Source organism: Neltuma alba, unplaced genomic scaffold (genome assembly GCF_004799145.2).
Source record: "Neltuma alba isolate B1F8T4 unplaced genomic scaffold, ASM479914v2 tig00013957_pilon, whole genome shotgun sequence".
Lineage (NCBI taxonomy): Eukaryota > Viridiplantae > Streptophyta > Magnoliopsida > Fabales > Fabaceae > Neltuma > Neltuma alba.
In genome coordinates this window covers 1,052-13,660 of record NW_021637970.1, presented here as the reverse complement: position 1 = coordinate 13,660, position 12,609 = coordinate 1,052, and the positions used below count along the sequence as shown (strand labels likewise).

At 36.9% G+C, this 12,609-nt stretch overlaps 3 protein-coding genes across 5 annotated transcripts; 1 reads left to right on the top strand and 2 right to left on the bottom strand.

Annotated features, from left to right (window-relative positions):
- Nucleotides 1–742: 742 nt before the first annotated feature.
- On the top strand, nt 743–2,724 carry LOC114739405 (methyltransferase-like protein 23). The gene is made up of 8 exons (XM_028927466.1): nt 743–853; nt 945–1,049; nt 1,115–1,201; nt 1,357–1,407; nt 1,679–1,772; nt 1,854–1,938; nt 2,024–2,169; nt 2,447–2,724. The coding sequence occupies exons 1-7, from the start codon at nt 743–745 to the stop codon at nt 2,163–2,165; spliced, it is 675 nt and encodes a 224-aa protein (XP_028783299.1). The 3' UTR covers nt 2,166–2,169; nt 2,447–2,724.
- Nucleotides 2,725–3,312: 588 nt separating this feature from the next.
- Nucleotides 3,313–7,941, bottom strand: LOC114739407 (peroxidase 64-like). 2 transcript variants are annotated; one of them, XM_028927469.1, is made up of 5 exons: nt 7,908–7,941; nt 4,612–4,766; nt 4,316–4,504; nt 4,027–4,189; nt 3,313–3,918 (listed from the first exon to the last, which is right to left on the bottom strand). In XM_028927469.1, the coding sequence occupies exons 1-5, from the start codon at nt 7,924–7,926 to the stop codon at nt 3,524–3,526; spliced, it is 921 nt and encodes a 306-aa protein (XP_028783302.1). In that variant the 5' UTR covers nt 7,927–7,941; the 3' UTR covers nt 3,313–3,523. The 2 variants fall into 2 exon arrangements, with proteins under 2 accessions (XP_028783302.1, XP_028783301.1); XM_028927468.1 differs by lacking the exon at nt 7,908–7,941 and having other exon boundaries at nt 4,612–4,867.
- LOC114739406 (aspartyl protease family protein 1-like) lies at nt 7,652–12,248 on the bottom strand. Of its 2 annotated transcripts, XR_003739600.1 has the most exons (11): nt 11,853–12,248; nt 11,032–11,173; nt 10,443–10,678; nt 9,957–10,181; nt 9,465–9,600; nt 9,302–9,387; nt 9,127–9,220; nt 8,648–8,717; nt 8,352–8,423; nt 7,908–8,238; nt 7,652–7,782 (listed from the first exon to the last, which is right to left on the bottom strand). XR_003739600.1 is itself a non-coding variant. In XM_028927467.1 (10 exons), the coding sequence occupies exons 1-10, from the start codon at nt 12,149–12,151 to the stop codon at nt 8,012–8,014; spliced, it is 1,587 nt and encodes a 528-aa protein (XP_028783300.1). In that variant the 5' UTR covers nt 12,152–12,248; the 3' UTR covers nt 7,652–8,011. The 2 variants fall into 2 exon arrangements, 1 of the variants encoding a protein (XP_028783300.1); XM_028927467.1 differs by having other exon boundaries at nt 7,652–8,238.
- Between the last annotated feature and the right edge of the window lie 361 nt (nt 12,249–12,609).

Genomic DNA, 12,609 nt, shown 5'->3' with positions numbered 1-12,609 from the left:
GTTGCGGGGCATGATAGACCCATAGGGTTGTGAAGATCATAGCTAAGATTATGACATATTGTACGAAGAGCATTTTATGAAGGGTGACCTTAATAACTTCCCAGAGCTCTGATTTTAGATACCATCATCTTTGCTTTTCAGTACTTGAGGAGCGGGAAGAAGGGCAGGAACTACGAATTTTGTTTGAAAGTTAAGATGAACAAGGCTTCCAACGGCCATGAAAAAATGTGGAGAATAGAGGCTTACAGCAGATTTTGAAAAGTTCAATTAGCAAGACAGGTGAGAAACGTAACAGAGTGGACTAAAGCTAGAAATGGAGTTCATGAATGCATGAAGAGCCGAAGGTCATGGTGTTCAAATTTTATGGAAATCATTTTATGTGACCCCCTGTTCATAGCTGGTTCAATGGTTTCTTTGACAGATTTTCACCCGTCTTTAAAGTTGGTTTGGATAAATTACAGACTAAATAAATTATTGACTTTCCAGATTTGGGGTCAAATCGGCAACTTTAGTCCAAATTTTTTCCTAAAAATTAAATATTTGGAAAAAAAAAAAGCTATAGCTTTAAAGAAAAACAATGGTAACATTGGTGATACGTAGAACTTGGAAAAAAGAATAATTTTTAAAGTTTATCCAATAAAATAGATTTTATAGCGGCGATTTTCCTCGAGACGCATCGAAATACGCTCGGAGTAGGTGGAGCAGAGCGGCGTAGCACTCGAAGGTTTCGAAGAGTGAGGATATGGAAGGCGATGACTTGGATGATGAAGCACTTCCCAGCATGACGACCATTTCTCGGCACAACTTCGGCGATGACTCTGAAAAGCCGGACTTGTGCATCTCCGTCATAGAGGTCCCCTTTTTCCCAGACGCTCGATTCTCTTCTTAATTTGGAACCTAACCATGCCGTGTTATTTCCATATGTTGTTGGTGACTTAACACAGAATATGAGGGAAGACTATGGCCTTTTCGTCTGGCCTTGCAGTATAGTTTTAGCTGAGTATGTTTGGCAACAAAGCCAACGGTTTTCTGGGACTAGTGTTGTCGAGGTATGATTTTAGTTCAAGGATTGGCTTATGTCCGCAATGTTGTTCATCTGGCTGTTTCCATGCAGCTTGGCGCTGGAACATCCTTGCCTGGTTTGGTTGCTGCAAAAGTGGGAGCTGATGTCACTCTTACAGATGACTCTAGTAGATTAGAGGTATTGCTTATTATGGATTTGCAATTTGAGGTTCTTGAAGTGAAATACTTTAAATTCTCCTTCTTTGGTATACCTTGTTTGACTGTTGTGTCTTATCTACTATGGCTGGAACTTCTATATCTGTGAACTGATTGCTGATTGTTTTGGAGCTGCAGGTGCTTGACAACATGCGTAAAGTTTGTGACTTGAATAAACTTAATTGCAATGTGAGATATCACCAAGTTCCTGTCTCAACTATTCCATCTTTTACAAACTATGGGCATAAATATGCTCGGACTCTACAGCTTAAAGCTGTAATGATGCGATATAATATCATGATTTCACCCTTTCTGTGTCTAATGTGCCTTTTTTAATAGTGGGTGTCTCCAAGCCCAACTATCATTCCCTTGCACATATAATATGCCTCGGTCACGATTCCAAAATTTTATTTTGGCGTTCTTTCTCTGTTTCCTTAATGGATTTCCTTTTATTTTGTAGGTGCTGGGATTGACATGGGGAGTGTGGGATTCATCCATATTCAATTTACAGCCCGAAGTTATTCTTGGGGCTGATGTTTTGTATGACTCAAATGGTGAAAAAGTATTCATTTTTTTGTGTACCAACTTTCCTATATAGGTTGAGCAGGAACGTTGATTCTTTTCATCTCGTTCAGCCTTTGATGACCTCTTTGCTACTGTGACATTCCTGCTTCAAAAATCTCCTGGTTCAGTCTTTATGACATCATATCATAATCGGAGGTACATTTTGATCTGTACTATGCTTTGTGCCTGAGATACATTTGCTCTCTTCTATATTCCAAGTTATCCATCAAATCATGTGCAGTGGGCACCACCTTATCGAGTTTTTAATGGTAAAATGGGGCTTGAAATGTGTCAAGCTTCTTGATGGGTTTTCTTTCCTGCCACCCTGCAAGGCATCTGTGCTAAGTGGCAACATTCAATTGGCAGAAATAACTCTTATCTGAAAAGGTAAAGCTTAAGGTGGTTCATATTTGTCAAATAACTGTCAGAATCTTTTTGGTGACACTATGGCATTACTGTTGTCATATTGGTGCTTGTTGCTTTCAGGCTTCACGTTATACTCTATAATATCAAGTAGTACAGTTAACCATGTAATTGTTTATTTACTCACTAATCACAATTTATGTGTAAAAACAATTAATCAGATAGAGTCCTTCTCTTCCTTCTATATTTTGTTGTTGCTTGCTATTAAAATTGACTGATTATTGATGTGGTTTCTTTGTAGAGGGAGCCAAGATGCTATGTGATCTGGAATTCTCTGGCATTGCCATTGCCATTGTCATTATTTTGATTTCAGAGCTTCTAAAGTACAATTTGGGCTTGTTTTGATCTGCTCTTGAGAGTTATTACGCATTCAATTGTTGCAAAATTTGCAGAGATGTCAACACAATGGACATTTGTATCTCTGTTACTGTCAAATGACTCTGAATCTTTTAATTCTTCTGAGTAGACAACTTTAATTAATTGTTTTTTGCAATAAAAATTGTTTCATCTTGTATGATATTTCAGCCTTTTTTTCCCCTCCTTATAAACACTTCAACAACAATAGTAACAAACATTATCTTACTAAATAGGGTCGGCTATATGAATCGTATTTTTCTTATTAAATAGGGTCGGCTATATGGATCATATTTTGTTATTGTGCTCTATTAACAATGAGATAAACCATTCACCAGCTTTTTTAGGAGCGACCGGCGATGGATGGTAATGATTATGAAAAAAGGAAAACAGAACGTGGATGCTTAAACACCACATCAATCGGCTTATAAATTGCACTGTCTGCTTTCAAGCCATGTTTGTTTTGTTGGACTGGTTTAATTCAGTAGAGTTTATAAACTTTTATCCAGATTACAAGATTGAAGAGATTCTGCAATTTAATAATGCCATTTGTTCTCTATGTTCGCAATGAGATCATTTGAATTTCGTTCCCTCGGATTAAGACGCAAATCACATCATCCCTGGTAGTTGCATTTGTTGGATGTGTTGCTGGCGAGATTGAATTCATAATTTCGCAAAGAAACTCGCGTCACAGATAAGGAGAGTGCCTATGTTATGTTTCCTAGAGTGTAATATATATCTTGGCACTTCAAGTGACCAGACATGCAAATATTATCACCAATTTATAGATTAGCTCTTAAAGATCTTGAGTTTCATTACAACCAGATAAAAAAATCTTTTCTCAGCATCATGAGATTAGCAATTTCTTGACATCTTGCAGGTATGATCTACAGCTGTCATACCTTCAGATTATTTTCAAATTTGTAGCTTATCCTGAATTAGACAGAGCACTAAGATAGATATCCTAGTTGACAACCCTGCAGTTCTCCCTAATCTCCTGCCCACCATTGATGCTACTCATTTTGATCATCGAATTGGCAAAAGATTTGAAGAAGGCCTCTTTTGAGGTAGCAAACTTAGTCACCAATTCCTTAGTCTTTGGGGTATCAAGCAGAGCTTGGTCAGAAGAAAATAAGCTCTTCCCTTGGAGGATTGCCTTGAAATATGTGTTATCAAAAGTAGCCGAAGAAGGGTCCATGGTGGTGCCAGCCTTCTTTGCCTGATTTTTCAGTGGACAAATTGACTTCAATTTTCCAGCAAAGGACGGATTTAATGAAGGATCCACATCGTGCGTAGCATTGAAATTGTGGATTCTGTTTTGGAAGGACGAACAATGAGAGAAACCTAAAGTGTGTCCTCCTGCATCGAATCAAAAGATGTGTTACTCTAAAAAATTTTCAGACATATATTGGAATAGAATATGCTTAGATGAAAGTACTGGAAATGTGGATCTTTAGATTTGCTTACCTGACAACGCGACCAGATCCTCTGTCGACAGACCTCTTTGAGAGAAGCTCTGCAGCAACTGTGATATGTTGAAGGTGGGTGCTGGCAATTGTCTGGTTTCACTGGCCAGAGATGTTCTACCATCCTTTCTTCCTTTAGGTACATCCCAAGCTGGACCTCCAGACTGTAAAATTTAAAATAAGATATGCATCAGAGAGTTCATAGCTGCAAACTCACTGAAACTAACCAAACACATCAATGCCAAGGACCAAATAGTTATTCAAATCTGTACTGAACTTTGTTTTCTTACCAGAAAAACTGCATCCCTTGCTGCTAGTGCTAGGATGTCAGCACAAGAGACCACACCGGGGCATGACTTTTCTACTTCGCTCTTCACATTATCAATGACATAGAATGCGTGCAAAGAAATATTTGGCGGCCCATCCTTTTCTGCTTTTTTGTTTCCTTTTGATTTTAGCAGCACTGAGGCATCGCATCCCTTTGGAATTAAGGGGGAAAATCAGTTCAAGTCAGTTCAGGAAGATGTATGAGTGAATGAAAAGCAGAGTAGAAGGGAAGGCAAAAGGCAGGTCTTAGTGTCATTACCCTAATGAAACAATCATGGAAGTGCATTCGAAGAAGTGCTGCAGGAACAGTTTTGTCCTTAGAAGCTGCTTTCCCCACGACCTTGGCAACAATGAACTCCAGATCAGGGCATGTCTTCTCATAGTGGTTGAGGCTAAGTGAATGACCTAAAGGAACTGCTGAGAACAAAATAATTGAGCTCATGACTGCAATTATGACAGCCATTTTAACTAGAAGACTTAATGATCTTCAGCTTTTGGTTGTGGAAATCAAAGATGAATAAAGTGGGTATTTATAGAGAGAAAAAATAGATTAGTTATGGGTGGGGATATGTGGCCCCAGTTAACCATCATTTAGTTAAGCAAGCCTGCATTTGTAGTAACGTTTAAGCATCCTCATTATTAAAAACAACCTTCTTTAATACTTTGTAGACTGAAGGTTAAACCTCCGGTAGTTTGTAGTGTCTTGGTGCCTGAGCGATATTAGATACTTACTCAAAGGAAAGTGAAGATAATTGAGGAAGCCGGAGCGAAAAAACTCTGGTAGGTTGTGGCGTATTATGGTTACTGTGGTAATTTGGATCTTCAATCTTCACTTTGTACTTGTTTTCTGTTGCTCAACTTTAACGGTTTAGGCTTGACATCTCAATCTTTTTTGCCCCCCAAATATCGAGTTTAAATCTCTCAGACTTCATCTAGACAACGTAGAGGCCCAATAGCAGAGAACAGAGAAATTATGGGCAGAAAAGCCGGATTATGGTCTGATTTGGATTATGCACTCCTCTTATGCCCCCCAACTTCATAAGTATTTAGATGGAATTTAAACTGTTCAGCTTCCGTTTTTGGGGTGAAATTTCCTTCTTTTGGAGTTTTGACATTTGAATCATTTTTTCTTTTTTTTGAATTATTACATCTGAATCATTGAGGTAATGAGATTTGATATAAAAGGCACAAACGCTCAAAGACATACAATAAATTGAGGAGTCATTATGATTGATGTTCTTTTCGTTTTGAGAGATAATTACGCGAGTTCCACTTTTAATCTGATGGACTTGATAATGATGACTGGTAAGCTTGTAGCATCACGTTTGCTGCAGCATAATAATGGGATATGAGATTACTTTATGGAATTGTCCTGATTTGAGAGGCGATGAGATATTGGAATCTTAAAGGTTAGTACGATCTTTCTGGGATGGTACTACATTTTGGAGTTGAGTAAATAGGGGCCTTGGGTTTAAGATCCATGTGTTTTATTTGAATGAGGTGGAAGGTCACAGATCAGAACCAGCCAAATCAACTTATAGATTTTCTGCATTGGATTCTTGTTAGCTAGGAATGTCTTTTGGTGGTTCCGGTTGAGCTATCCAAGTTGTTATTTTTGTGTGGCCAGAACCTCAAACTTAAATTGCGAGTCTTCAACTTTGTTTATGACTTAGTCAACTGGGGTATTTTCTGTTAATATTATTTATTGTTATTTTCGTTTCCCATTTGATTATCAAGGTCTCAAATGAAGCTTCGTGTGTGTTTCAAGGAGAAATGGTTATCCGATAAGGGTCCACTAAGTACATAACCCGTTTGCCTGTACTAGAGGAGAAGTATTTCCTTTCTATTGTACAAAAATTGGTTAATTAAGATACTCCCTCCGTTCCTTATTATAAGAGACATTTGATGCTTATGCCATGTTCCTATATATAAGAGACACTTAAAAGTTGTCTCTACTTTTTGTGTTGATTTCCTATTTTACCCATATTTATTGTCTCCAACTCACACTCTCTCTCCCTCTCACTTCTCTTTCTTTCAATAATTTAATTATTCTCTCTCATGCTCTCTCTCCTTATTAATGAGGGCATTTTTGGAAAAAAATTATATTGATTGTTCTTAACTAATTTTAACTGCTTTTTTGATCAACGTAATTCGGTATTCGTTCTTATAAAAGGAACGGAGGGAGTAATCAATCAATATTTATTATAATGAGAGTTTTTATTACTTTTTCAACTCAGATGATAGGGATTTTTATTTATAAAATTATGTTATTATTTTTTATTCAAAGGGTCTTTAAAAATTGACCTTTACCAAGGGGAAAAAAACTTGAGCAGTGATAAATGACACATTGTCTATATGACTTAACCTTGATGAGCTAGATTTGAATTCGACATGGATTTCAAGGATGAGTAATATCTATATTTAAAGCTTACCATTTTTCAATTAGAAAATATGTTTATTTTACATGTTATGTTTGTTAACATAAAGAGATTAAAATTTTAAGAATAAAATCTGGAACATCTAATTTTAATTTAAATGATCAGAATAATTTGAACGAACAGGTTTGATAGGAATCTCTCCCTTTTCACATGCAAGCCTGATATGACCGGGCAACAAACTCATTTGACTCGACTTTTTCTTCCACTAAGTTTTGTTTTTGAATTTTCAAAAGCCATGTAACCACAAAATTATTATCTTTTTTTTTTAATACCGAAACCAGAAAATTATTATCAGAACACAAAAGGAAACTTAGAAATTGGTTACAATGAAACCCAAAAAAAAAAAAAATCATGTTGAGTTCTCACATATGGTTATATCAATAATTAAGATGGATAGAAAAAATTTAAAGGAATGTTTAGATATCTTTAGAAGTACTTTTTAAAAGTATTTTTTCACAAATCAAGACACGCTGCTTTATATACTTATTTTGTATATTATAAAATCATTTCTAAAATCATAATTCGGTTTTTATCCAAACACCTCTTAAAAGCAACAAAGACAAAGATGGAAATTTTTCATCTAAAGTGGTTCAAATCATCATTATTTACAAAAGTAAATGTACGCTTATTAGATTGGGGGTAAAAGAATGAATAAATAGAGAGGATTCAATCTGAATTCAGATGTGTGAAGAAAAAGGAAGCGTTAGTTATTCAACCATGGTTCAATCCAAAAGAACAAGAATAAATCGTATCACTGCAACTAATCTTACGCATCAGAGCACAAGACAAGAAGAGTTCAGCAAAAACGCAGATCACGGCCTTCGCCACATCTCAGAGCTAAAAAAGCGGGGAAAAAGACGATAGGCAAATATAGGATCTTCTATATGATTTATATCTATGCCAAATACATTATTATTTTACATACACGGGGAAAAATTTTGTGAAGCAATAGCATGATGCTTCTCTTTTTCACCCAGCCGAAGTATTTTACCCTACACTTCGAATAATACAAAAATTTTCTGAATGTGAAGAACATTTTCTGAATTAATTTTAAATCAAACAAAAATGGATTTCAATATATATAGATGAGAACGAGGGATGGAGAGGCAGAACCTACCTTTGTAAGACTCAAACATCAAACTCAAGTTTCACCGCTTGCTCTCCTTCTCTTCCCATTTTAGCTGAATTACGACTCAGAGGATTTGGATTCGATCAGAATGATTAGAAAATGGCAAATACTGGAAAAAGAACCAGTAGAAACGTAACCGCAAAAGGTTTGATCCTGAATGAGTGATTGGGTAGCTTCGGCGTCGAACTTTCAGACTGGTTAATCATGGCTTCAGGATTTGCAGGACGTGCAGGAGAAACAGCAGGCGAAACAACAGGAGAAACAGCGGGAGAATGGGTGGTGTTTACAGCCGATGTACTTGAAACCTTGTCATCATAACCTGAGGGAGACATCTCATTGGAATGTATAATTATTGATACATACATATATGTATGTATATTGGTATACGTATATATGCAAAGGTTTGTCGCAGAAGAGGCAAACTATACTCACAGCTGGAATTCTTCCATCCCAGAATCATGTTATCACGATCAAACACTATATGGTAACCAGTCATGAAATTCTCTGCATGATAATGAAGTAAGATGAACATAGCAATCTGAAGTGAAAACTGTTGACTTGCATTTATGTCTGCTATTGATTAATGCTTTTAGCAATGATTGTTTCTGGGAAAACATTGATGTTGTATCTCGAGATGCTGTGTTTTTAGAAGCCATGATAACATGAACTGAACGAAAATTTTCATGATCATATATGTTCATCAAGGAGTGTATCAATCAGATACTCACGTCCTATGATATTCGCGTCATCACTTTTCACGATGCCAAGGCAAATCACAGTGCTAAAAGTTTCATCACCCTGGAGACAACAAGAAGAATTAGGAGACTGAGAAGGGAGATGATACATCATATAAAAACGCATCAGGTACTTGTACAAATAACCAATAAAAACATTTTAAATTAAGCGTTTCAAAGGTGAAAACTATTGACATGTCTATTTTAGTTGAATATTAGGTGGGTTCTATAATGTATGATGTCTCTAGTTGGGATTTTGGACATCATAAAATGTCTATTAACTTTTAAATATATCAGGGAACCCAGCGCAAAGTTGCGTTCCTTGCAAGTTGTGAACATGCGGCTTTCTACAACTTTGTTATATGTAGGATTTTTTCTGCTCTGTGTGGTAAGTTTCTCCTCTGTTGCTTTAACCTAACAAAGAATGAGTGTGAACAATTCTTGGTATCACGTGGTAGTCAGATCTTCCTTACCTCAATAATATAAACAAGTGGATCAATAACATAATAATCGACTCCCCCTTTCATTTTCAAACTCAAGGAGGGAAGTTCAAAACTGGTCTGATTGCTGCAGATCACGCAAAAGTCAGGAAAATGTTAGAAAAACGAAAATTTGAAAGAACCGAAGAGTATCTTAAGATAAACCAACCTCGTTGTATTTTCATAACAATATTCAAAGGGAATTTCATGATCAGAATCAAATTGATGACGTTTTCCTTTGACCATGGAATTGAACTGCAAATTAACAAGTTTAACGACTCAGCAAAGGAAACAAGATTATGCCATCATAAACGTGAACATGGATTACTTACACTGCTCGTAATGTTTGTATAAGCTGGATCGTTTAGGTACGTAAATGAAGTTCCAGAGTCAAAAATTGCATTGAACTCAGAGTCCGTAGCTTTTTCTCCAACGATAATTTGAGTGATACTTATGTTGTAACTTGGACTGACAAATTATTATTTGCCAAGGAAAATGGGTATAATTAGTGTGAAAACTGAAAAATAGACGCAAGATTTTCGAGTTTCAATGATGTCCTCTGCATGCAATGTGATTGGCATCTTCTAATATATAAAAACAACTAAAGAGATTAATTCAGTTGGAAGGAAGAGATAGAAGCTAATCTTAACAATTAAGTCCAACCTTTTTAAAACCACCGTGAAATTAAATCTCAAATGAATTGGTCAATATTGGAGAGTATGTCTTAAAAATCTCTTCAGAGAAAGAGTTTAATCTAGAACAAATGCCTCCATTGATTTAATGATCAATCCAGTTTGAAATCATTGAAAAGAACGACCACTTACTGCAATGTTCCAATGTTGATTGGTGTTTTCCTTTGGTCTTGGCTGCCATTATCTCCAAATCTTATTCTTCCAACACCATCTTGCCCAAAACACATAGAGAAGGAATTTGATGTGAGCCCTTCTTTAGCTAGTATGCTTGGAACTGATATATTCTCTATACCAAGCCCAAACAAACCGTTTGGTGCAGCGCCAGTCAAGAAGGAACCTGTTTGAACTTTACCACATCTGCAACAAATTGAACCACAAGCAGCTTCAACAAGCAAGAATCAAACATAAGCCATTGCAACGAAAATAACTTTTCGTATCATCTTAAAAAACTGTGATTTCCATGACTTTGCATGACTTATTCCATGACTACGCATGACTTAACATTGTGAAAAAATCACCTTTCGTATCATCTTAAAAAACTGTGATCTCCATGACTGTGCGTGACTTCCACGGTAAAAAATCATCCCAATTTGAATAATGTCTTGGAAAGTTATTTACCCGAAATTAATACGTGCCTTGACTTCTTTCGTCTGATCATCATCTGTAATTAAGTGCAAGACATCTTCCACTAGGAGTCCAGTTGATGATGTGTCACTTGTAAGATAGCGAACTTGATATGGACAGCTGCTGTTAGATGAAGGACATTGTTTCTTATACCTGCATATGGCGCTGTTACATGGAACATTCTTGCTTGTTGAGGATGCACGAGGATCGTAGATGTTAAGTTTCAGTCTCTGTAAAATGCAAGTATCAAAGAAATAAGTGTCTAAAGGACATTTTTAGATACCTCTCATAACTGATTATGCTTCTATACTTGTATAAACCTGAACCTAGACCACCAGGAAAGACATGTTGCAATGACAAATTCAAGTGTGAATTTGCGAGAGACAGTGAAGACAGCAAATGATATTCAAGTATGTAATATGTATTTACAAGTGGAAAAACATGAAAATCTGAAGCGAATAAGATAAGATGCAACAACACTAATTAGATCTTGGGGGTTTCAGGCAATGCACGAAGCCACAAGTCTTATTGTAATCAGTGCAACTTGTCAAGAATTTTAGAAAATGATTAAAGATATATATACCGGTCCTCTTGGCGTCTCCAAGGCATGCACGCAATCCATCTTGGTACAATTGCATGGCAACCAGAACAAATTGCTGCCAGTGTCTAATGCCACAAGAAACCATACAGGTGGTGTCCCAACAGAAACATTGGCGTAATGCAAACTGAATTCCACAAAACAGGCACAAACCATTACTTATGCGGATTACATGATTTGCAAGAAGTAACTTTCTGGAAAAACAAACGTGTCTCTTCTGATGTACTACTACATGATGCATTATTTTCTGTAAAATGTTTACCGCAAAATGTTTTAGTGGGGAGCCATTTTCCAGTCGAATTATATTCGGTGAACAATTTGATTCCAGTAGACCCCAAAAAAAGGTAATTTCAAAATTTCTTAAGATTTAGTATAGCGACGGAGGGAACAAGAACGGGTAGTGCCAGTTGAGTCTCCCATCCTTTTGAAAATATGCAAGAATCTTTAATAAGAGGGGGCCGAAAGCGATGTTAGCCGCTCTTTCCCACACCCTCTATAAATTATATGTAAAACTTGGATTTCCCAACAAATTTCTGCTTACGAACTAAATGCGGGAAGTTTGAAATCATAATAAATAAAAATAATATTTCTTGATTTTTGTTAAAATTATATGAACCTTCCCTACACAGACATAAAGGAAAAAAAAGAAAATTAAATAGAGTGACTCATCTTAAATTTTTTCTTAAGAAAATAGTTAGACATTCTTCCATTATATTCAGTTAATATATAGCATAAATTTATTGTGTATTTTTGAAAATCAAAAAATGAATCATAAAATGGAGTGATTGAGTTAGGAGAAGTCGCACAATCCCAAGGAGGAAATCCGTAAAGTATCGTTGCCGGCGGCAAACGTCAGAGCGGTCGGATCAGCACCGGCGAGTCCACGACCTCGGACAAGGCGGTCTCTGTGAGACATAGCCACATAGTACTCTCGGCTTCCTCTGGCAGGTAGGTCGTGAATGCCCAGAATTCCCTTAACGGGATCCGAATACCGGTGATGCATGGCGAACTCGACAGTCCGGAATCCATAACAGCTTCGTGAACCCAAACTAAACAGTACCACGAACAGGAGCAATCCACGCGCAGAACTCAACGGCGAAGCCATGAATAAGTGAAATTGTTGAAGGAAATGTGCCGAAATGATGTAACTTACGAGGTAGAAAGAAACGAGTAAGCTTATTATGGTCGTCTGGAAGACGAGAATTAAAGAAAGAGAAAGAGACTGTGAGAAAGAGAGGAATTTCGCAGGGCGTCATTGTCCGGGGAAAGAGTCAAAAATGCACGCGCTGAGGAGGACGAAACATTTAAGGGTCAAATTTTTTGGGACGTTGCGAGCAGAGTGTTTTTGTTGGACCATCAGATTCAGAATAGCACAACACCGAGCAGGCAAATCAGCAAAACTACGGACCCGAAATACATCACACATAAAACAGATGACCCAAAACGCCAGACCCAACTTTTTAGAGACAAATAACAAAAAACGACAACGAGGACTTCAAGGAAAGCGACACCAGAATGTGGACGGTGTGGAGCGACGAAGCTGGGCAAACAACAGTAACACAG

Bases quoted from the DNA above. Each gene is read 5' to 3' on its own strand.
- LOC114739406 (XM_028927467.1), bottom strand. From the start codon at position 12,151: ATGGCTTCGCCGTTGAGTTCTGCGCGTGGATTGCTCCTGTTCGTGGTA. The intron at 10,679-11,031 runs GTATATATATCT...TGCATTTTACAG, and splicing joins TGGAGACGCCAAGAGGACCG to AGACTGAAACTTAACATCTA. The intron at 9,221-9,301 runs GTTGGTTTATCT...CGTGATCTGCAG, and splicing joins TGTTATGAAAATACAACGAG to CAATCAGACCAGTTTTGAAC.
- LOC114739407 (XM_028927468.1), bottom strand. From the start codon at position 4,815: ATGGCTGTCATAATTGCAGTCATGAGCTCAATTATTTTGTTCTCAGCA. The intron at 4,505-4,611 runs GTAATGACACTA...TTAATTCCAAAG, and splicing joins TCCATGATTGTTTCATTAGG to GGATGCGATGCCTCAGTGCT. The intron at 4,190-4,315 runs GTAAGAAAACAA...TAAATTTTACAG, and splicing joins CAAGGGATGCAGTTTTTCTG to TCTGGAGGTCCAGCTTGGGA.
- LOC114739405 (XM_028927466.1), top strand. From the start codon at position 743: ATGGAAGGCGATGACTTGGATGATGAAGCACTTCCCAGCATGACGACC. The intron at 1,050-1,114 runs GTATGATTTTAG...GTTTCCATGCAG, and splicing joins CTGGGACTAGTGTTGTCGAG to CTTGGCGCTGGAACATCCTT. The intron at 1,939-2,023 runs GTACATTTTGAT...AATCATGTGCAG, and splicing joins ACATCATATCATAATCGGAG to TGGGCACCACCTTATCGAGT.